The sequence below is a fragment of the Rattus norvegicus genome, chromosome 10, assembly GCF_021556685.1.
Source record: "Rattus norvegicus strain SHRSP/BbbUtx chromosome 10, alternate assembly SHRSP_T2T, whole genome shotgun sequence".
Taxonomy (NCBI): Eukaryota; Metazoa; Chordata; class Mammalia; order Rodentia; family Muridae; genus Rattus; species Rattus norvegicus.
The window spans coordinates 97,143,724-97,166,637 of NC_141543.1; the positions used below are offsets into that span (position 1 = coordinate 97,143,724).

At 42.1% G+C, this 22,914-nt stretch overlaps 1 protein-coding gene across 7 annotated transcripts in view; it reads left to right on the forward strand.

Annotated features, from left to right (window-relative positions):
- Positions 1-22,914, forward strand: part of Tanc2 (tetratricopeptide repeat, ankyrin repeat and coiled-coil containing 2) — a 319,000-nt gene that overhangs the window by 287,706 nt on the left and 8,380 nt on the right. For 4 of the 7 annotated variants that reach the window (NM_001440252.1, XM_087572418.1, XM_087572421.1 and 1 more), the window contains 10 exon segments: positions 1,574-1,759; positions 3,720-3,813; positions 11,760-11,893; positions 13,039-13,162; positions 15,859-16,034; positions 16,337-16,469; positions 17,020-17,049; positions 17,864-17,955; positions 19,577-19,723; positions 22,281-22,381. In NM_001440252.1, coding sequence (NP_001427181.1) covers positions 1,574-1,759; positions 3,720-3,813; positions 11,760-11,893; positions 13,039-13,162; positions 15,859-16,034; positions 16,337-16,469; positions 17,020-17,049; positions 17,864-17,955; positions 19,577-19,723; positions 22,281-22,381 — 1,217 coding nt within the window. 7 annotated transcript variants of the gene reach the window in all.

The following is a 22,914-nucleotide window of genomic DNA, read 5'->3' on the forward strand; positions in this document are numbered from 1 at the left end:
TTAGTACAGCTTCCCTTTGGCACCACAAAATGTTCCAGCTTCATCTTTTACATTACTACCCCAGTCCTGAAATGAGCTGTCTATTCCAGGGAATGAGAATTTTATCCATTCCTTTAGTTTTTACACACACACACACACACACACACACACACACACACAGCCTGAACACTACTGGCTGATTACAATCCAGAACACTTAGTCTGGCATTGAAGAATGTCCTTGCTTTCAACCTCATAAACTTCTTTTTTCAGGTCCCTAACAAAAACCTAGAATAAGGTAATCAGTTCCCATCTCAGCCAGTTGTGATCTATTTCTGCTGTATTAGTTCCTGACTGCACTCAGGATCAATTTTGGTGGACTGGGGAGATGGCTTAGGCAGTTAAAGGCTTGCTCCATAAACATGAAAATCTGAGTTCAAGTCCTGGCACCTGCGTAAAAGCTATAGTCCATGACTCACATCTGTAATTCTGTCACTGGTGCAAGGTAGAGACAGGGGTATCCCAGTGGCCTACTGTCTAATCAAACAAACTAACTGAGCTTCAGCTAGAAAGCAGCTAAGGAAGCCATCCAACATCCACATGTGCATGCACAGGTATGCACACCTATACAGATGTTCATACATCATCATCATAATTTGTTGTGCTGATTTTATTATATGTATCTGTTTTTAAATAGACTGGCTTGGTCACATTTCCCCTTACTTTATTTGAAAATGTTGAGAACAGAATTTATTACTTTTCCACATTTTTATCCTTAGCATTCAGTTAACATTTGTCATGTGGGTCCCTGGGTAGAAGCAAAGTCGATGGGAGAATCAGAAACAAAGTTTAGGTTCAGATGTTCTAGGTATACTAGACAGATAACCACATTTTTGCTAGACACTCCTGTCTAAGGACTGTCTGGAAGATCAATCTTAATCAGCCTTTCTTTCAACCTAGACTTTGAACCAACACTGAAATTAAACTGCTTCTGGAGCTGAGTCTAGAATAAAGCTCCAAGTGCCTCCTACCATCAGGCCAGATCTTTGACCCTCTTCCCTTCTGCTGAGAAAGGAGACGGTTTCTGCCAAAACTTGGCAGTCCCATGAGTGATTCATGACACAAGATGGTTTTTCTTTGGATCATTGTGGACATTTTTTGTGCAGCAGAGCCATGGGTCTCTCAAGGCATGGTCTGAAAAGAATTATTTGAGGTCAAAGGAGAACTTCACCTGAGAGTTTTATTTTATTTTTTCCTTTAGTGTAAAAACAAAAGCCTTACCTCATTTTCTGGGGAAAGTTCTTGCAGAGGGATGTGCAGGGGAATTGGATATCAATTATAATCTAGGCTGAGTAGAAAGTGCCCTCTAAGTTCAGAGTGGGAAAGGGTGGTGTAGACAGCTGCAGTCGTCAGGGTAGAATGCAGCCACCAGCCGTACTCACAGATGTCTCTATTCTCTTCCCATAGGTAGATCACTTATTCACAGATATCTCTATCCTTATTCACAGATGTCTCTATTCTCTTCCCATAGGTAGATCACTTATTCACAGATATCTCTATCCTTATTCACAGATATCTCTATTCTCTTCCCATAGGTAGATCACTTGGATAAAAATGGACAGTGTGCTTTGGTTCATGCTGCTCTGCGAGGTCATCTAGAGGTTGTCAAGTTTCTGATTCAGTGTGACTGGACAATGGCTGGCCAGCAGCAAGGAGTGTTTAAGAAGAGCCAAGCCATCCAGCAGGCCCTCATTGCTGCAGCCAGCATGGGTTACACTGAGGTAAGAAAAAAGGGATAGGATTTTTCTCCAAAATTTTGTATTAAAGAACCTAAAAAAACTGTTAGGGGAAGATTTAAATGCTACAAAATTGCCAGCCAAATTGGTGCAAAGTTTTTAATCACTATTGTGAAGAATGGGGGATTAAATTCCACAAAGCAGTACTCACATGCTATGGTATCTAAAATTTTGTATGTGGAACAAACATGAAGGTCAGAAAGGAGTTTGGAAATTCTCACAGCTCTTCCCATACTTTGACACTAAGACACAGAGGAGTTACTGACCTGTGTGGACTTCTGTTCAGACATTGTGGGACAGGAAGGATACAACCCACAGAACCTTAAAATGGTTGATTTGGGTTCTAGATCATACAGTTTTCTTACTGCCTTAAAACCCTAATTTTCATCCATAAAGTTACTTAAGTGTTTTTAGAAGGCTGCTGTGAAGGATGCTCTAAATAATTAACACCATACAAATGATTTTTTCTACATTATTAATAAGAGTAGCAAATTCATGGACTTGGTAATATTCTGTGAAAAGTTAAGTAACTGACAGTGAGGGAAAAAATGTAACCAAGGAGCAGGCACATACCTGCTTATGCTTAGTGTAAATTCTAATCTAAGGAATGGGTTACACAGTGACAGTGTTCTCAATTGAATGGTTAATTGAGTATTGGCTTTGGCCAAATTTAAATCTGTAGCCAAACCTGTGGTTGCAACCTAACTATGATGTAACAAGTAGAGTTGCATCTAATTTGCTCTTTTTCCCAATAATTTTACTGCCATTAAATCTGATTTTTTGATTTACTGTTAACTGTCTCTCACCTTTATGTAAACTCTACTGATTAAAATGAAACACATTTCAGGTTTAGCTCTAAACCAACCATTGATTTATAAAGTTTGTAACTATTCCTACCATGACTGACTTCAAGCTGCCAGGGTTTTATTGCTCGATATGAAGGTGGGAAGAAATGCACAGTGGCACACATGATAATGTTTCATCCATACAGATACAATAAATATAAATAACCTTAATATCACAGATGATAATAATAGGACACAGTTAAATAATTCAGAAATTCAGTTGAGGGACTTTGTTTTTGTGGTGTTGAGATCAAATCCAGGATCTCACACATTCTAAGCAAGTACTCTTACCAGTGAGCTGTGTCTCATATAATTTTTTTATTATTCTAGTTTTAATAAGTGACTGGATTTAACAATCAGCTTGTAAACTGGTGTGGTGGTGGTGCACAACTTTAGCCCTAGCACTCAAGAGGCAGAGGCAGGTTTATCTCTGAGTTCAAGGCCAGCCTGATCTACAGAGTGAGTTCCAGGACAGCCAGGGCTACACAGAGAGACACTGTCTGGGGGTGGGGCGGAGATCAGCTTATAAAATTTCTGAAAATTAAAGAATCAGCTCTCCTGGCTCTCTACTCAGGAGCCCGTCCCACTGCGAGGGATGCTCCAGGGAGCAGCAGTCCTCTCAACTGGCATAGACGTCACTGAGTGACTCTGAAGCAAAACCGAAATTTGTATTGTCTGTGCAAAGTCTCCTAACTCCCGGTACATCAGATTCCTGCAGACAGGCAGTCCTCATACTTCTGAGAGAAAACAAGAAAACAATTACTTTAAGGAAGTATAGACCTCAGCTTTCTCCACATTTTTTTTCCTATGTCCGTATCAGGCATCATACAAGAGATTGTATCATTGGCTTAAATAAGAAGAACATGTAATTTTTAAATCACATGATATATGGACTATGTTAAATAAAATTATGAATACTGTCTGATAGGACAGCTTCTCTCAGTATGGTTTCTGTTTTCTTTGGTAAGGCGATCAGTACTGTTTTTTCGTATGTAAGAAGTATAGTGGTGCTAAGAGGATTGCCTTCTAGTGCTTCCAGATCAGGGACAGCAGCATAGCATCTCCTCTGCAGTGCGAGCTGACATGACTTCTTGTTTCAGATTGTCTCCTACCTACTTGATCTTCCAGAAAAAGATGAAGAGGAAGTGGAGCGAGCACAAATCAACAGTTTTGACAGTCTTTGGGGAGAGACAGGTACTTCTCTGGGACATTGCTGTCTTCTCTCAGTGTCGTGTTATATTCATGCTGACTTTCTGCGTCTCTCTTACCATTATTTTGAGTCTGACATACTTTAGCACTCAGTCTTAAGACTTTTGTATTAGAGACCAGTTCAGCCCAAGTGAAAAGTTAGGCAACTTTTCGCTTCCAGCCCATTTTCCCTTTGGATTTTCCACCGTTACCACTTTTTTTAAAAGAATCACCACTCATGTTTCAGATATTTCTTTACAGTATGGTAAACAAAGAAGAAAACAATTGTGGCCTTCCTTTTGTTTGACCCTCATACGACTTCCTTTTCCTTCTTCCCAGAGTTAGGTCCTACTTACAACTGTTAACTGGGAAAATCCTGCTTCCATCCATCCACATCTCTGGCCTAGCTACATGTCTTTATGGTTATCTAGCACTGTTGAGCTTTACAATGTGATGAAAGCTGCCAGCTAGATGCAAACTGAAGGTGCCTCCTGATCTACTCCAGTTCCTCGGGGTCTATAGCAAAGCATTGTCTGTCATCTGTTCCTTACTTCACCAACAGTAGCTCTTCCTCATGGTTGATACAGGAAATGAATGCAGTCTTTCCTCCAAGACTAGGCTGGAGAAGCATAGTAACCACTGATGTGTTTTCATGGAACTAGGGCAGGGAAAGAGTAGAGCAACCACAGACATGTTGCCATTAGAAAGAGACTAATATTGAGATGGTAAATGTGTGTAGCATGTTTTACTAAACAAGAAGGGTATACATTTGGTAAAGGAGAGAATGTTGTTAAAAATCAGATAAAATGTTTGAATTTATCTAACATTTATAACAATTTGTCAAATTGTTTTCTTTCTTCCCCTGCTAAAATGTGCATAGGTTTCATGACTTCCTTTACATGTGTAATGATCCAAAGCTCCTTCTCAACAATTTTTCCCTTTGTAAAAGCCAAAGAGCAGATGCCAGGCAGCTGCAGCTTAAGAGGCCATGATAGATTAAAGGAAAATGTGCAGCTGGGAACAGCTGCTCTCCTTGGAACCCCATCCTCAGAGAAGTCCAAGGAAGGTGACCTAAAAGTGCAAAAGGGACATGTTGGTTTACCTCTCCTATTAGCAAAACCTTCTCAACAGTGTTGCCACACCTCCTGATACAGCCTTCTACCAAGGGTGTGAGAGCAGGGGGCCCAGAAATGCCGTGACCCATGTGGTCACAGTGAGCAGGGATGATAAGGCCATACTCACCATGGAGAGCATCAGACTGTGCTATGCTCAGAGAAATCCTTAGATTCAGACAGTGCATAACTGTGGCTGGTGAGATGGCTCCCTGGGTAAAGGGACTGCCTGCCACACAAGTATGAGAACCTGAGTGTGGAGTCCAGCATGCTAAATCCCAGTGTCCACAGAAACAAAAGCATGGTAACATGGTAGATCCCAGGGCTCTCGACTGGCCAGCCCTACCAACAAGCTGCAGGTTCAGTGTAGGGTCCTGCTCAAACTGACTAGAAAGTAATGAAGGAGGACACCCAAGACATCAACCTCTGGCCTCTAAACATGAGTGCATGGGTAAATGCATACACACATACTAAATGAGGGGCTTAATTTTTATTGAATATGAATTTCTTATTCAAATAAAGCTGTATGGACTGGCTGGACAATGGCTCAGAGGGTAAAGGCACCATATTGACCTGAATTTAATCCTCTGAACCCACATGATAGAAGGAGAGGACCAACTTCCTTGTTACCCTTTGACCTCTACATGCTCATTGTATTACACACACACACACACACACACACACAAATATATATATATATGTATATATATATGAATAAATCTTTATACTCAAAGTTAAAAATATTTCATACTTAAACATGCACATAAACTTTTATCAGTGTACCATCTCAAAAGTTTAAAAATCAAAATTTCATGTCACAATTGTATATTTAATTTGGTATTTACATGCAATAATTTTACAATGAAAACTATACTTTGGAACAAATATAATTACTGGATCTGTAGAAAATTACTTGAGGCAAAGCATGGTCACATATGTCTATAACCTCAAGACTGCAGAAGCAGGAGCAGGAAGATGATTGCATCTGGTCTACACAGCAAGTTCCAGGCTAGCCACAGTATGTAGCAACACTCTACAAAACAGAACTATTTGACTTCAGAGAGATTTTTCAAAAAGATTATTATCTTGGCTATGTGAAAAGGACCCTACAACTCAGCACTGATGAGGCATGGACGTACGTGTGTGTGTGTGTGTGTGTGTGTGTGTGTGTGTGTGTGTGTGTGTGTGTGTGTGTGACAGACAGACAGACAGACAGACAGAGACAGAGATGCGTGATATGTATTTGCTTTTGATGTGGTGGAAGTCTCATCTGCAACCCTGACAGAAGCTGTACCTAGGGAGAGCACAGTGGTCACAGTTTTACACTCTGTCATTTAACTATAACCAAAGGCAGAGCACCACTAACAAAAAGAAGCAACATTTCTGTCAACACAAGTTCTTTCCTCTCACAGCTGTCCTCAGTCACATCCCAGTATCAGAAATGTTAAGGTGGGAGCAGTGAATCTATAATCAATGAAGCACATCTTAGAATATATTAAGATAGTACTAAGATACAATATTTGCACAGTACCCTGGGTGCTTTTGTCTTCCTTTGGCATCCTCTTTAACCCCCCAGAGTCATTTTCTCGTGTCCAGCCTTCACCATATGGCTAGCTATATCAAATCCAAAAGACCATGGAAAGGGGAGACTCGTAACCATTATCTTTTATGCCACTGCAAAACTAAAAGGGTTTCCCCTTCTGCCTCACAGGTCTGTCCCAGACTTCTTAGGGAGCAGTACAACAGCAGCAATAAGGGGACACATCGCCCTGCCTGCTCCTTCTGTACAGACATAGACTAGGGCCAGCTACTCAGAGCCCCTAGCAGCTGTAGAGGCTCACAAAATAAGATACCCATACTTTGTACCTGTGTCATCTGTGGCCAAGATTATTGCTGCAGTCTTTTTGCTAATCATCCGTTCTTTCTCCTCTTCTCTCTGGTGATTCCTGTTCCAGAGGGATCTTTTACATCATAGTCTAATGTCATGTTTCCACTTATCAACCTTTGTATACTAGTTGTATAATTAAGTTCTTTTTTATTTTTTTGGTGGGGAAGGGTGTTCTTTTCTAAACAGTATTGCTCTGTATAACAGCTCTGGCTGGCCTAGAACTTGCTCTTGTAGACCAGGCTGGCCTTGAACTCAGAGATTCGCCTGCCTCCTGCATGTAAAATTAAAAGGTGTGTACCACAACCACCATCAGAACTAAGTTCTTTACTATAGCACAAGACCAGTCATGATCTCAGGCTCACCACTTGCTATCTTCTCTGGTAATTCTAGTAATAGCAACCATGCAATGTTTCTCCTCTCAGTGCCTCTCTACACACCTTGGTCTAGCCTTCCTCTCAGTGCCTCTCTACACACCTTGGTCTGGCCTTCCTTTACCCTTACTCCTCCTTCATTCATACCACCCAGACGACCCTCCCGCCCCACTTGCCCTAGTCAGCCATGAGTTTTTTGGAAATAGACAACATGAAATAAATAGCCCCATTAATGTTTAACTGATGTTTGAGATGCAGTAATCATTTGTCTCCAAACACCTTCCTCCATTGATCGTGTATTATATAATCCTTCAGGATGGAAATAGATAAAAGAATTATTTGCGGGGCTGGGGATTTAGCTCAGTGGTAGAGCGCTTACCTAGGAAGCGCAAGGTCCTGGGTTCGGTCCCCAGCTCCGGAAAAAAAGAACCAAAAAAAAAAAAAAAGAATTATTTGCTTTTCTATATTCTGTTTAATGTCATTTAGTGTGAAAATTCCACCCAAGCTCTTTCCTATCTGCATCTTCAAGCACGCACAGACACACACACACCCCCTCATACACATACACATGCCCGCATACACATACACACATATACATACACACATACCACAAATCATTTTTGTCAGATGCTGACAAACTAGGGAAACAAATTGTGTTTCTAGTCTCTTGGGAAGTGATTTAATTATTTCTTTTTCTTCTTCTAACTTTTATGGTTCATGGACACGGCTTTACCTTAATCTCCTTTCTTTTAACAACTCCTAACAGTTTTTGATAAGACTTATAATATCCAACCAAAGCAACTCCTTGGTCTTGATCCTGAACAGTGCAGACTGTGTTCTGCATCACAATTGTTCTGAGATGAGATTGTCCAGCTGTGTTCATGACCATGTCTAGCTGTCATCTGAAGGCTGCTGCCAAATTACATCATAACCTAAACAACAGAGATTATACAACAGAACAAGGCCAAGTGGAACATTAAAAATGTGTTACTCAATAGAGAGAAAGAGGCCAACCAGAGTAATATAATTGTTAGAATAGACAGTGCCACTTTCCAGACGAGCACTGTCTGTGAATATGTTCTGTGAACTGGCATCATTAGTGAAAGCCTGGGTTCTGAAATACTAGTCTATTTTCTTCAAAGTGCTATCAGTTTTGCTTTGTTTTAATAGTAAGAATGTTCTTGGCCCTCACATACTTGGAAGTTTGCCAGAACCCTATAACCTGGTACTTTAAACAAAATATGGGAGTTAGAAATTTTCCAAATGGTTTCTTTGAGGCACAGAGCATGTCTTAAGTTCTTAGCTACTCTTGTGTTCAAATGCCTGTGCAAGCCTAACAACCTTTTAAACTGTTAAAAATATGCACTTGGAAGCCAGACATGGTGGCACACTCGGGAGGCAAAGGCAGGCAGATCTCTGAGAGTTTGAGACCAGCCTGGTCTACAGAGTGAGTTCCAGGACAGCCAGGCATATGAAGAGAGCCTCTATCTCAAAGGAAGGAAGGAAGGAAGGAAGGAAGGAAGGAAGGAAGGAAGGAAGGAAGGAAGGAAGGAAGGAAGGAGAGAAAAAGGGAAAATGAAAAGTGTGTATATATGTGTGTACACACACATACACTTGCACTGCATTCAGTGTATACACACACATTCACTTCATAGAGGATAACACTGTCCTCCTGTGACAAATTAAGCAGAAAAGATAATCACAAGACTTTCAAAATAGGGGTTGGGGATTTAGCTCAGTGGTAGAGTGCTTGCCTAGCAAGCACAAGGCCCTGGGTTCGGTCCCCAGCTCCGAAAAAAAAGAAGAAAAAAACAAAAAAAGACTTGCAAAATAAAATTGAGTACATCTTCAAAAATTGCTACATTTTCCCTTATGAACCCATTTTACCCTTAGGGCAGGAAGAGATTATTTGAAAGTCTTTTGTATGTGTAAGTTATAAGGAGTTTTAATTTTATATATGGCTCAGTTATAGACAAATTAAGCTAAACCCCAAGGCAAATGCCAGGCCAGCCAGATAGCTCAGTGAGTAGGGTACTCTCTGATTAGCCTAATGACCTGAGTTCTATCCTTGGGATGCGAGTGGTGGAAGGAGAGAACTAAACCCTGCAAGTCGTCCTTGGTCTACGTTTGTTTACATATACACCAAATAAATAATGTAAATGTTTAAAATTCTATAATTTTTCACTTAAGTGAAAGATTATAAGTGACCAATTGATTCAAATTTCACTAGCTTCTTTGATTAGAGTACAACATTTGAGAACTAAAATATGTATACCCGCCTAATAGTGTTTATTTATCATTGAATATATGGCTGTGATGAAGGGAGGGCCTTTTGTCAGCCTACTATATCAGTTCTCCAGATCAAGTTGGAAGATGGGGAAACATGTATTCCCAATTTGTTTTTTAATAAAATATAACTCATACTATTTTCTAATAATTTTCCATTTTCCTACCCTTTGTCCAGACTTTAAAACGTAAGGGCTAAGGAGCTAAACATAGGTCCTGTGTTCAGATCCCCACCACCCACATAAAAAATTGAACACAGTGGCATACATCTGTAATCCTAACCCTAGGGAAGCAGAGACAGCTGAAGTTTAGGAGCTTGCTGGTCTCCAGTCTAGCTCTCTGTTCAGTGAGACCCTTTCTCAAAACAAACAAACAGAAAACTGATGGAGAGTGTCTTAGTGCTGGGCTGTTAGAGACACCGTGACCATGGCAAATCTTACCAAAGAGAGCATTTAACTGGAGACTTGCTTACAGTTCCAGAGAGTGAGTCTTAACATGGCAGGAGTCTGATGCCAAGTATGGAGCCAAAACAGTGGCTGAGAGCTGCACCCCGGTTCATAAGCAGAGAGAGATTGAGCTTGTCGTGGGCTTTTGTTGTTTTTTTTTTTTGTTTTGTTTTGTTTTGTTTTTTCTTTTTTCTTTTTTTTTTTTCGGAGCTGGGGACCGAACCCAGGGCCTTGCGTTTGCTAGGCAAGCGCTCTACCACTGAGCTAAATCCCCAACCCCCTGTCGTGGGCTTTTGAAACCCCTAAGCTTACCCACAGTGACACGCTTCCACACCTCCTAATCCTTCTAATGTCAAAAAGCTCTACTCCTTGAAGACTAAACATCTTCAAATCTATAAGCAATCTTACACAGTAGAGAGTAACTAAGGAAGACACTTGGTGTCAACCTCTGACTACCTACACATGCATGAGGACACATATACAAACACCATACACAGAGGGAATTATTATTAATTATGACAACAGATTTCAGCTAGGTATTGTGGCATAGACCTGTAATCCCAGCATTGGGGAGCTAAAAGGAAACACTGAGTTTAGACCCAACCTAGGGTATATATGGAGAACTTACCTCCAAATAATAAATAAACCTATACATTTTATTTTTTTTTTAAGATTTATTTATTTTATGTCTGAGTACACTGTAGCTGTCCTCAGACACAACCAGAAGAGAGCATCGAACTCCATTACAAATGGTTGTGAGCCACCATCTGGTTGCTGGGAATTGAACTCAGGACCTCTGGAAGAGCGGTCAGTGCTCTTAGCCGCTGAGCCGTCTCTCCAGTCCCAAACCTATACACTTTAAATGTCTTTGTTAAATCAATGTCTGTCTGTTACAAGATGAACTTTGTATCTCCAAACTGTTCATCCTACTTTACAAACAATACAGAAAATGAAATATACACTCAGACTGTCAACTGTATCGAAGATCATAAATGATGGACAATAAGATAGAAAGAGAAATAATTTCTTCCCCTGTGTACCCTTTATAGTCACTTTATATTACAGCTGTTTTTAAGTCTGGTGTGGTGTTGCGTACCATCCCTGTAATCCCTGCTAGACATTCAAGGTCATCATTGGCTGCAGCATGAGTCTGGGCTGTGTGAGAACTTTCCTAGACCCCTCCCCCAAATCAAGGAAGAAAGTCACCTTTTTCACACCTGTTTTCTCATCTTTAAGACCATCTTACTTTGAACAGTTCTGTCCCTCAAGCTTGCAAATCTAGCTTTAAAAATTTATTATCTTAATTAGCTTAAAGAGAAATAAAAAATAAATTATCCAAAGCCTTAAATTACAGTTCCTGTCTTTGGTTCTTTAGTTTTGAGAGCACAGGAATAGAGGTTGACCAAGACTTTTTTCAGCCGATTTTCTCTAGAGTCACTCCTCTAGACTTCATTCACACACAGAGTGGTAGGCTTGTAACTAGGTTGAGAACCTTAAAAAAAAGAAGCCCCTAAAGAAGAGTAGACGATCTGAGTATAGGAAAAATGAAACCAGGTGAATTTGATCAAAGTGATTTTTCAGTGAATTCATTATTATGATTGGCTCCAGATATTGTGAGCTCTTTTAAATGTCTTTATTATTTTTCTTTAAAATATCCTTTTTGGAAAGGCAGCCAAAATTATTACTCTTGGAGGTAAAGTTGTGATTGCATTAATCAGACACACTAATTTATTGTGTTTGCATATAAAACAAAGCATTTAGAAACACATTAATCCATGTTTAACATTGAAAATTAGAAAAAAAATAAGAAGAAGCCCAGCCATCCTCAGTCTTTGTTATCTGCCTTTAGCCCTGACAGCCGCAGCCGGAAGGGGCAAACTGGACGTATGCCGTCTGCTTTTGGAGCAAGGGGCAGCAGTGGCCCAGCCAAACCGCAGAGGAGCGGTGCCCCTATTCAGCACTGTTCGCCAGGGCCATTGGCAGGTAAGTAGGGTGCTGCTTCCAGCCCTCAGGTAAGAATGACTCCAGGTGGGAACGTCTGGTGCAAAGAGAGGAGGCCACGCTGGGTTTCTCAGCAGTCATCGGGCTTGAGAACATGGGCCTTTGTTACTAATGTTCCACTCAAGTGAGAATGTAAGAAATTAGCACTCACCCAATGAGGCGGTGTGCACCTTTCATCCAAGCAGTCGGGACAGAAGCAGGTGGATCTCTGAGTTCAAGGCCAGCCTGGTCTACATAGTGAGTTCTAGGACAGCCAGGATAACATAGGAAGACCCTGTCTCAATAAAAAGGGGATGGGGAAGAAATTAACACTCAAAACCATCATTGTGAGCTATATTGATTAGCCCTGGTCATGGAGCAACACCCTTCTCTATGCAACAGTATCTGCAAATTGACTGGGAGTTCACATCTCAGCAGACCCTTTCTTTTTTTTTTTTTTTTTTTTTTTTTTTTTGAGCTGGGTACCGAACCCAGGGCCTTGTGCTTGCTAGGCAAGCGCTCTACCACTGAGCTAAATCCCCAACCCAGCAGACCCTTTCAAACCGGTTACTCACAGATGTTTCAGACTGGCTGGAAGAAAACACACTTAAACTCTCGTTATTTATGCTTCCAAAGGTTTGGACTCTAGAAAAACCACTAATTTACACACTGGGATGGAAAAGGAAAGGGCACTGACCATAGTCTTTGGAGGCACTAGTAGACAAAAGGCCATAGAAGCCAACGGTCCTCAACAGAAGGCACTGCCATAGTCAGTCCAGTGGGGAGATTCTGCTGCTGCTGAGGCTTGTAGCCTCCAGAGATGAGTAAAATGGAATGATACGGGTAGTTACTCGGCGTGGGACTTCTGTTTGGTTTAGACCACATCTTGACTTGTCTTTTTTTCTAACTTGATGTCTTAGTCACATGTTCAGAGATGAATCCTCATTCATCTATCTCTAAGGAAGTTAAGATAGCAAATCACACGCCATTAGAACTGTACAGAAAGTCATGAGTAAGTTGCTACAGGAGAACACTGCTTATGGGGGACTCACCTCTGCAGCAAGAAGAACTTCACACTCCAGGACATGCATGCGTCATCTCAGCAGCTCTCCATACAATAACCAGCCTCTGTCTGTCTGCACTTGCAGATTGTTGACCTTTTACTGACCCATGGAGCAGATGTCAACATGGCAGACAAGCAGGGTCGTACTCCCCTGATGATGGCTGCTTCTGAAGGCCATCTAGGAACTGTGGACTTCCTTCTTGCACAAGGTAAGCCTGAGAGGCTGTGACTAGAGCCTGTAAGAATTCACTTAACTCCAGGCATTTGGAACATGTTGAGAATGATATTACTAATTCAGTTGATTAGAAAACACAAAGCCGGACTGGAGAGATGGCTCAGTGGTTAAGAGCACTGACTGCTCTTCCAGAGGTCCTGAGTTCAAATCCCAGCAACCACATGGTGGCTCACAACCATCTGTAATGGGATCTGATGCCCTCTTCCAGTGTGTCTGAAGAGAGCAACAGTGTACTCACATATGTAAAATAAATAAATATTTTTTAAAAAAGAAAGGAAGGAAGGAAGAAAAAAATGCAAAGCCAGATGCTCCTGCTTTTTTTTTTTTCTCCTCCAGTTTTTTAAAATAAGATTCCAGGCTGGCCTTGAACTTACAACATTGTTTCTTGCCTCAATCACCTAAGTATACCTGGTGCTCTGTGTGTGTGTGTGTGTGTGTGTGTGTGTGTGTGTGTGTGTGTGTGTGTGTGTGTTATATACATTCGAATGGGTATATATGTTTTTATCACAGTGTACACCAGGCTGACCTCAAACGAGGTGATTCTCCTGTCTTAGCTTCCAAATAGCAAAGTTTACAAGTGTACCTCACCACCCCCAACCTGCCCACTTACACCCTGGGGAATTCTAACTCTGACATTCCCTTTTTCCTTATAGCCTGAGTGACTGTTATGAAATCAATACATTCTGAACTCTTTCTTTCAAATCAGTAGTCTCCAGACTTCAATATTTTTATGTATACCCAGTAAATATCCACCTATCTTAGAGGCTGATTTGCTGCTACTGCTGCTGCTGCTGCTGCTGCTAGGGGTGGGGTTGAGGGTGGTATGGTGTCTTATTGTGTAGTCCTGGCTAGCCTAGAACTTGCTCTGTAGACCAGGCTGGCCACAAACTCACAAAGGTCCACCTGTGTTGACCTCCGAACTGTTGGGATTAAAGGTGTGCACCAATACACCAGGCAAAGCTGGATATCAGTTTGTCAGCCTGCATGGCTAACATTTGTTTCTTGACTCCAAAGGAAAGTTGAAGCACTTGCTAGCAATGAGGCCCTCTTTGGAGAATTAGGATATTGCTATTAAGCTGTCATAATAAATTCCATGTGGGGCTGGAGAGGTGGCTCAGCGGTTAAGAGCACCGACTGCTCTTCCAGAGGACCTGAGTTCAATTCCCAGCAACCACATGGTGGCTCACAACCATCTGTAAAGAGATCTGATGCCATCTTCAGATACCTGAAGACATCTACAGTGTACTTATATATAATAAATGAATAAATCTTTAAAAAAAAAAAATAAATAAATTCCATGTGACACTTTCCAACACACTCACACCGTAGGTAAATGGGAAACTGCTTTTTCTCTACAGGTGCACAGTGGTAAGACATTTCAGCTTCCTGCTGATTGCTATAAGCTCAGCCACCTATGCAGTAGTGGCATCACAGACTGCCATATAGAAAAGGCTCATCTCTAGTAGCACTGCAGCGCCATCTAGTGGAGTCTTAGATTGGAGCAGCAGGGGCTAGTAAGGCATCTGAAACTATGACATCATTCCAGTTAGCCTTTGCTGTTAATAAACCAACCTTAAATATATATAATTATCCATATGCAGATGCACGTTCCTTTAAGGGAACCAGCCTTCTGAAGAACTGTGCCCAGACCTGAACAGCCAAGGATAGTTGAATAAGAAGACTGGGCTTCTCCTAAGAGACTTGCTGTGGCTTTAGCTCTGTCTTTGCAGGAAAGATTTGTTTCCACAACCTCAGACTCAAAGGTGGCTAGAGTCAAGAATTGCTCTTGCAGGGTACAGTGTATCTCTTGCCTTGGTACAAGTTGCCGAACAAGTCTGACTTGATATCTGCCTTCATTTCTGCTAGAGGAGGGGAGCAGCACATGAGGGAACAGACCTAGGTTCTTAAGATGTGGCACACAGCGGGGGTTGGGGATTTAGCTCAGTGGGGATTTTAGCAAGCGCAAGGCTCTGGGTTCAGTCCCCAGCTCCTGGAAAAAAAAAAGATGTGGCACACAGCAAGGTCCAGAGCAAACTGTAGCCATTAGAAGAGCACTGATGACCTTAGATGAGTACTGTGTTTGCCACATGCCCGCAGACATCCACAGGCATAGATGACAGGTTTGCTCTCCCCATGGTCTTTGAACCTTTTGTATTTTCTTTAGGTTTTCTTTTTTTTCTTTTGTTTTTTTTCACTTACATGAGTTTTCACTAAGTTTAGACTACATTGTTTGTAGAACATTGTAGAGTAGGAACTCTCAAGTGATTTTAATTTTTTTAAATAATCTATAATTTATAGCTGGTGACCCGGTTTAGCTGGCTGAGTGCTTGTCTAACATACACAAGGCTCCAAGTTCAGTCTCAGCACCACAAACTTGGACTGACACACCTACAATCACAGCACTCAGGGGATGGAGATGTGACTCACACAGGCCTTGAACTCACTGTGTAGCCCAGACTACCCTCAAACTCACGATTCCCCTGCTTACTCCTACCTGTTTGGGGGTTATTGGTGTATGTCACCATGGCCAGTCAGGGTCACTCTTAAAATGAAAAGAGTCTAGAAGTGAAAGCTATTCCTCAACAGCATGTATACCTTAGACATCAGCATCCCTTTTGGCTGTAAACTTTTGTGTCCTCGGTCCATTAAAACAGGTTTCTCTTCTTTTAGGTGCCTCCATTGCCCTGATGGACAAAGAAGGGTTGACAGCCCTCAGCTGGGCTTGTCTGAAGGGCCATCTCTCAGTAGTACGCTCTCTAGTGGATAATGGAGCTGCTACAGACCATGCAGACAAGAATGGCCGCACCCCACTGGACCTGGCAGCTTTCTATGGTGATGCTGAGGTGGTAAGTATCTTTAAACAGACCTCAGAGAGAAAGGACAGGGGTGCTATCCAACAAGAATATATCTAGGATCAAACGTGAAGTACTGTTTTGATGGTTCTAACACAGACTCTTCAGAAGACAGGAATGTACAAAATATTATTCAAAAGCAAGACTATCACTGTGGCCTGAAATAGTGTGTGTGTGTGTGTGTGTGTGTGTGTGTGTGTGTGTGTGTGTATTATAGCCTGGTTTAGACAAGCAGTTTGAAAGGGGCAAGCTATATCCATTGTACATGTTAACAGTTGTGCTTGTTCCTTTCCTAGGTCCAGTTCCTGGTGGATCATGGGGCCATGATTGAGCATGTTGACTACAGTGGAATGCGTCCTTTGGATCGGGCAGTGGGTTGCAGGAACACGTCTGTTGTAGTAACTCTACTGAAGAAAGGAGCCAAAATAGGTAAGAGAGAGAGAGATGCTATTGACCATCTGTGCCCAGGGGCCAGTGGTCTAGCTTTCCTGGGTTTTTGGAGTGAATGTATGTAGTTCTCCCTCTGCCCTGGTCCAATTACTGCCCAAGTGAATGAAAGGCTACTGGCCCAGAGAGAGTACCATCTGATCTGAGCCATAGTCGTAAAGCCCTGTATCCAGAGTCACATGACTCTCTGCCCTGCCCTTTCTAGCTTTAGCCAGGAGGCTGTGCTGAGCTTATGCACATTTTAGTGCTGCCTGTGCACTAGCCCCACCCTGTGAGCATCCTGGCTCCCTGCAGTGCCATAAGCCTTTGCTTTCCTTTGCTCTCTGTGCTTCCCTCTCCAGCCCCTGCTGCTGCTCTCCCAGCTGCTCCCCCGCCCACACACTGTAGACAGGGTTGGCTGATGTGCTGGCTTTTGCTGCCTGCCTCTCACTGCTGCTTTTTCCTTCTTTTTTTTTTTTTCTTTTTTTTTTTTTCACCTTCATCCATTTTTTTTTCCTTTCCTACAACTTTTTGTTTTCTCCTTTCTTTGAAGGTTGTCAGACGTTACCGAGTCGCCCACGAGGTATATTTCACCGCTGTCAGCATCAGGCGTGGTCTGATGGCTTGGTCAGCTTTGCCTTCTCCTCTTTGATTTAGCCTGCATGAGTTCCCCACACCTCTAATCTTTTAATTTACTTCACCTTAAAAGAAGATTTTTTAATGACTGTTGCAGAGAATAACTTGAACTTTTGATAACTAACCCTGAAACGCTTAGTTGGTAAATAATTCAGTCATCTGTAAACTAATCAATTTAACTTTATTCTTTTCTTTCATGAGTCAAGTAGTCTTGATGTTTGTTTCATATCTATTGACGTTAGAATTATGCTCCTGGTTCCAAGTGAATCCCAGGGAGTCCTATTTGGAACTTAGCTCTAAGGGAGCCTTTAGAGTACTTAAGGAGGGTTCCCTTCTACAGAATGCACACTTCAAAATTGAGTCTATGTGGGAGTTTGCCATCTCAGACAGAAAATAAATTATTCTTTTTTGGCTTTTTCTAATCATGTGGTAACCTTTAACCCTTTCTTCCAACTTCCTGATTTAAAACAATTTCAGACTAAGCCATTATATGCTCATGTGTACCACACAGGTATTTACTGCTCCCTGTGGCACAAGCTTGGACACCTCAGATATTCTTATTTTAAGGTGAACACAGACAAATCCGATGCAGCTTCTTGGCAATGGGAGTCACTAATACACTCCCAGGCCTAAAAGTGAGGCGATTACTTGGAGCAAGTTGTTCTCTCAGCAGAAATTCCCCAGGATATTTTTTTCACCCAGCTTCCTACCACCTTACATTGTATGAGTTCTTTACCCATCATGCATCCTGTACACTACAGGTCCAGCCACATGGGCGATGGCCACCTCCAAACCAGACATCATGATCATCCTGTTGAGCAAGCTGATGGAAGAGGGGGACATGTTTTATAAGGTGAGGGCGGGAGGGACTTCTTTTTACATGTAGAATCTTGAAAACTTGGAAGTTTCCATTCTTCTCTATAGAGGCAAAGGTAGAAACTATTCCCTGGTCCTGGGCTCCTAATTCAGGGGCCCTGAGATTTTTGGGGGTTTTTTAATGGGTTTTTTTTTCTTTCTTGACAAGAAAGCAAAAACATTCTGGTTTTAGCTGGTCACTTACAGTTCAGTAACAGGTTTTTCTCAGAACCTTCTAAGTGAGGAACTCATAGGGCAATTAAAGGCAAAATTAGGTAATATTGGTATTCCCAGGTTTATTGATCTTAGTTTTTATATATAGTAGCACATACCTGTAGACCCAGACTTTGGAGGTGGGAACAGGAACTTAAGGTTCTCTTCAGCAATAGAAAAGTTTGCAGGCAGCCTTGGGAAAAAAGTTCATAGTAATAATAAACTGTGATTATTATGCATCTGATTAAAGCCACTGTCACTGGATGACAGTCTTTAAGAAATAGGTATCCTTAATAAACACTTGGCCAGAAAGAAATTCTTAGAGTATTCCATGTCAGTCGCGTCACAGTGTTTCAGTTCACTGGATCATCCCTGAAGGTAAATAACTCCAACTGAGTTCTTAGCATCCTTGAGATATTACAGATCTAAAAGATAATAAAATTACTGCAAAATTCCTTATTTTATGAATATATAAGGTCCTAAGCAGAATTCTAGTTCCTAGTCATGGCTTGTAGAAAGCTTGAACCTTGGTCCAAACTTAATCATATTTATGGACCTTAATGACATCCTCAATACTATAAGATAACTTCTGCAGTCCCAGGGCAAGGATTCTTGGTTCCTAATGTAAATCGACACTTCCGTAATTCTCCCTTGGAGACTCCACTGCTCCAGACTAAAGGATAATGAAAGGTAAAGAAGTGGCACTACCTGAACATGCAGCTCCTCAGAGGAAGTGTCCAGATGACGGTGAGGCTGCTGACTCGGCTGACTGGGTCTGTCTGAACTTTATGTACAGCCTTCCAGGTGCAAAGTGTAAAAGCAGTTCAGTGTTTCTGCAGAGGATCCCGAAGTTGGTCAGATTTACTTCATCTTGAGGAAATGGTTTACAAAGTGAGAGTCACAAATTCCAAGCTTCTCCTCTCTGCTACCACCTACCTCCTGCCTGATCACAAATACCATGAATTGACAGTTTCTACCATTGTGTTAGAGAAGCCTCAGATAGACCATTCTAGGTCCTGCATTCTAGGTTCTGAGGAAGAGAATTATCTCTTCTGTGGGACAGCAAGGTAGAACAGGAGTGTCAAGACCAGGAAGTTTTATGTACCCCAAGTAAAGCTGTTCAAGAAAAGAAGGAACTTCCCAAATGACCAAGGGCAGCCCTTGAGAACAGAAGCTGTTCTATGCATTTGCCAAGATTTTGTTTCTCTGGCCTGTGATTTTAGATGTCCCTTCAACCTTCCTGTCCTTACCAAGTGAGTTTCTTATAGAAAAGACTAGATTTCTGCTCTCAGCATCAAGGGACTTTAACCTTTATAACAACTGATAAGAGCAGGCAGGAACCAGGGACCAGATCTCCTCAGCCACTCAGCAAACCAACACTTTGCTCTTTATTTGTACCCCCTTAGAAAGGTAAAGTAAAGGAAGCTGCCCAGCGCTACCAGTATGCTCTGAAGAAATTCCCTAGAGAAGGGTTTGGTGAGGACTTGAAAACCTTCCGGGAGCTAAAAGTGTCTCTCCTCCTCAACCTCTCTCGATGTCGCAGGAAAATGAACGTAAGTCTCTCTGATCTCCACTCTTTCTGCAGTGCTAGAAATTGAATGTTCCTGCCACTCACTACCTTATTACTACGGCCCTAAAATCCTTTCTGCCCCATTTGGAACCTGGTTGTCCTTCACAGAACACTGACATTTGCAAACTGAAATAAATCCACAACAAATACAAATTTCTCAAGCTTAGAAACGCTAGTTCCCTGTAAGCAGTTTGTGGCATTCTGCAGTTTCATAATCCCCACTGAAGTGACCAAGACACTCTCGTCTCCACACACTCTCTTCAGCCATTCTCACCAGAATTTCGGCTGCAGTTAGGGCTAGACTTCATTTTTTCTAGTGTGCTCCATAGTCAGGTGCCAAAGGGTTGGGATGAAGTCTCAGGACTGTGGACTTCAAAGTTAATTTCTAAGGTAACTCTTGACCTTTTCATCTCTTCTCTGGTCTCTATATTCCAGTATATCACACCCCTTTTTGCTTGGATGAAATCTTAAAATTCTTTCAGGCTCTTTCACACCCCCAGTTGTCCTTGGCTCTTCTCCATTCTTTGCAGGGATAGCTTCAGCCAGTGCTCCTTTGTCATGCAGAGCTCCTGAGCTGAGAAAACCTCAGGTACTGGAAGTGCTTACAGTCATGACAGAGTCACTGACATCCACTAGTGGTTTCACAGTCGCTCAGGAGATAGAAGTAATCCAAACTAAGCAGGAAGTTTTGATCAGTGAGAGATTCAAGAGTAACCTGTCCAGAAGGAAGGTTCTGGCTGCAGTGGAAAAGGATCTACTCTCAAGTCCAGAAGGCTTATGTACATAAAACCTCTGCATCACTGATTTCAACCCTGAAACCTGACCAAGAAAGAGCCCGGAGATAGACTTGGCTGTCTCAGAGGACACAGTTCTGCCTTCAGAGGCAGAAAGGAGTGGGGGCAAGGAGGAGATAACTTTGGGCAGAGGTGGAAGTGTGGAAGGTATCGGGGTATAATAGTAAAGTCCTACCTGAGGTTCTCATGTGAGCAATGGAATCAGTCCTAGAGGTCAATGTGGCCCTCCCCTAAGAGTGAAGCAAAGCTTACCAGCATGTGCCGATCTTCTGACTTCTTTTCTTCCTCGCTTTTAATTGGCTTTTAAAAATTTGCTTTGGGTATTAGCTTGTCATATGGTTCTTGCTTAACATGCACAAGACCACCCCCCCCCCATAGGTCTTCATAGGAAGAAGAGCTGTTTTACTCTCATATTCTTAGATACAGTGGTTATCTCTCAAGTGAGGAAAGGGAAAGGTCGGAAACGAGGGATAGAACATAGTCCATACCATTTCCTTACAAAGCCAGAAATTACCTCTTAGGAGCCAACACTGCACAAAGCACCAGAAGCCCCTGCACCTCAGTAGACAATTTCTTATGAGCCCTTAACCTGTGCCCCAGGACCCTTCTTCTACCCTGTTTTCTGCCTTAGGAACTATGAATATAATTCTGCTCTACTATGATTCTGATGTTTAAAGAAGAGAAAAATCTAAGCCAAATATGGTGGCATGTGTCTGTAATGCCAGTACTTTTGAGGCAGAAGCAGGAAGATTAGGGGTTCTAGGGTAGCTTGGGGTACATAGCAAGACTATGTCTCAAAACATGAACCACCCCCAGTGAAGACTAAAACTTTCACTTTAACTTAGTATTTAAGGAGATCTTAAAGAGGACAGGCATTGCCTACTCAATATTATATGCTTCAGACCCTATTCCTGAGAGTTGTCATGGTTGCAGCAGTATCTCTGAGACTGGGCTTCTCCAGGATGTCTCCAGGACAGCACAATGAGTCACACCCAGAGTCTACTTGTTTCTTTATCTATTTTTTAAAATTTGAATGTTTCCTAAGTAAGAAATCAAACAGGAAAAGAAACAAGCCAGAGAAGTATCTGTGAAATATGAATATTCATATAGTACGGGGACCTACTCTATGTCTTGTGTGTGTGTGTGTATGTCTAGTATACATAGAATTTAAATGTATTATGCTTAACCTTATGGCTGAAACAGTGTGGGTGTAAAGAATGTTCAAGCGACTTGAGTTAGAATAGACCAGAGACCTGAACCTGTCTGTCTGGCATCCCCATGTCCTCTCATACCTAGTCAACATTCTTTGCTGTTACCCAGACCTTTCTCCTGGGCTCTGTGGGGTACATTCTCAGTCAGCAGAGCAACAAGGAGAACCAACAGAATGAATGCCCCCTGAAGTATCTGTGTCTCTACTCTTGTGTGGAGAGTTTAGGTTTCCAACTTTAGGATTCTTACTACAGAGGGCTAATATTTGGTTTCTGTGCTATAAAGAACAGCTAGAAACTCAAAAGTGTTTTAGTACTTTGGACTAGTAAAGTTCAGTTAGTGGTTTCAGAGACACAGTAGAAGGCAGGGGGAATTTTCAGTCTGTGAGCCACATGGGTAGAGCCATGTCCGACAGATCATGAACCCCAGGCATTCCATCAACAAGTGTCAAAGGATTGTACTTATAATTTGTTTTATTCCCAAGTTGTCTTTTGTGTATCTCTTCAATGACTCATTGCACACCTATTGTAATGACAGGATTTTGGAATGGCGGAGGAATTTGCTACTAAGGCCCTGGAGCTGAAACCGAAATCTTATGAAGCATACTATGCGAGAGCAAGGGCAAAACGCAGCAGCAGGTGAGGCAAGGGAGGGTGAGAAAAGCAGTGTCTGAAAATGTGGCTAAGGCCACGTAGGCCACCCTGGGATGTGTGCACCCAATGTGCCTGCCCTTGCCAACTCTCAGGGCCAGGCTTTGCAGACAGGGCACTGCTCACGGTCAGCACTTCTCCTGGGCACTTTAGGAGAAAGGTAACATGGAAAATGGCACTTCCTTCCAGGAAGCCTATGTCGTGTCTCAGTCAATTTTCAGCCTCAAGCCAATGGCATAAAGAGATAAAATTGAAGTAAAGAGGAAGCTACTTAAGCCAAACCTCCCTGTTCCTTCTCGGCAGGAAGAACAGGACAATCACTTACACAGACTTTTCCTTTCCATTCCTTTCCTTTCCTACAGGCATTTAGGAACTCCCCAGATTATTCAGTCCTTGATAGAGGGTTCTCCTAAGTCTGATGACATTTACCATCCTCACCTAGACAGACAGGCAGACAGACAGACAGACAGACAGACAGACAGACAGGAGGTCCTGCTACTAGGACTGAGATGGCACCATTA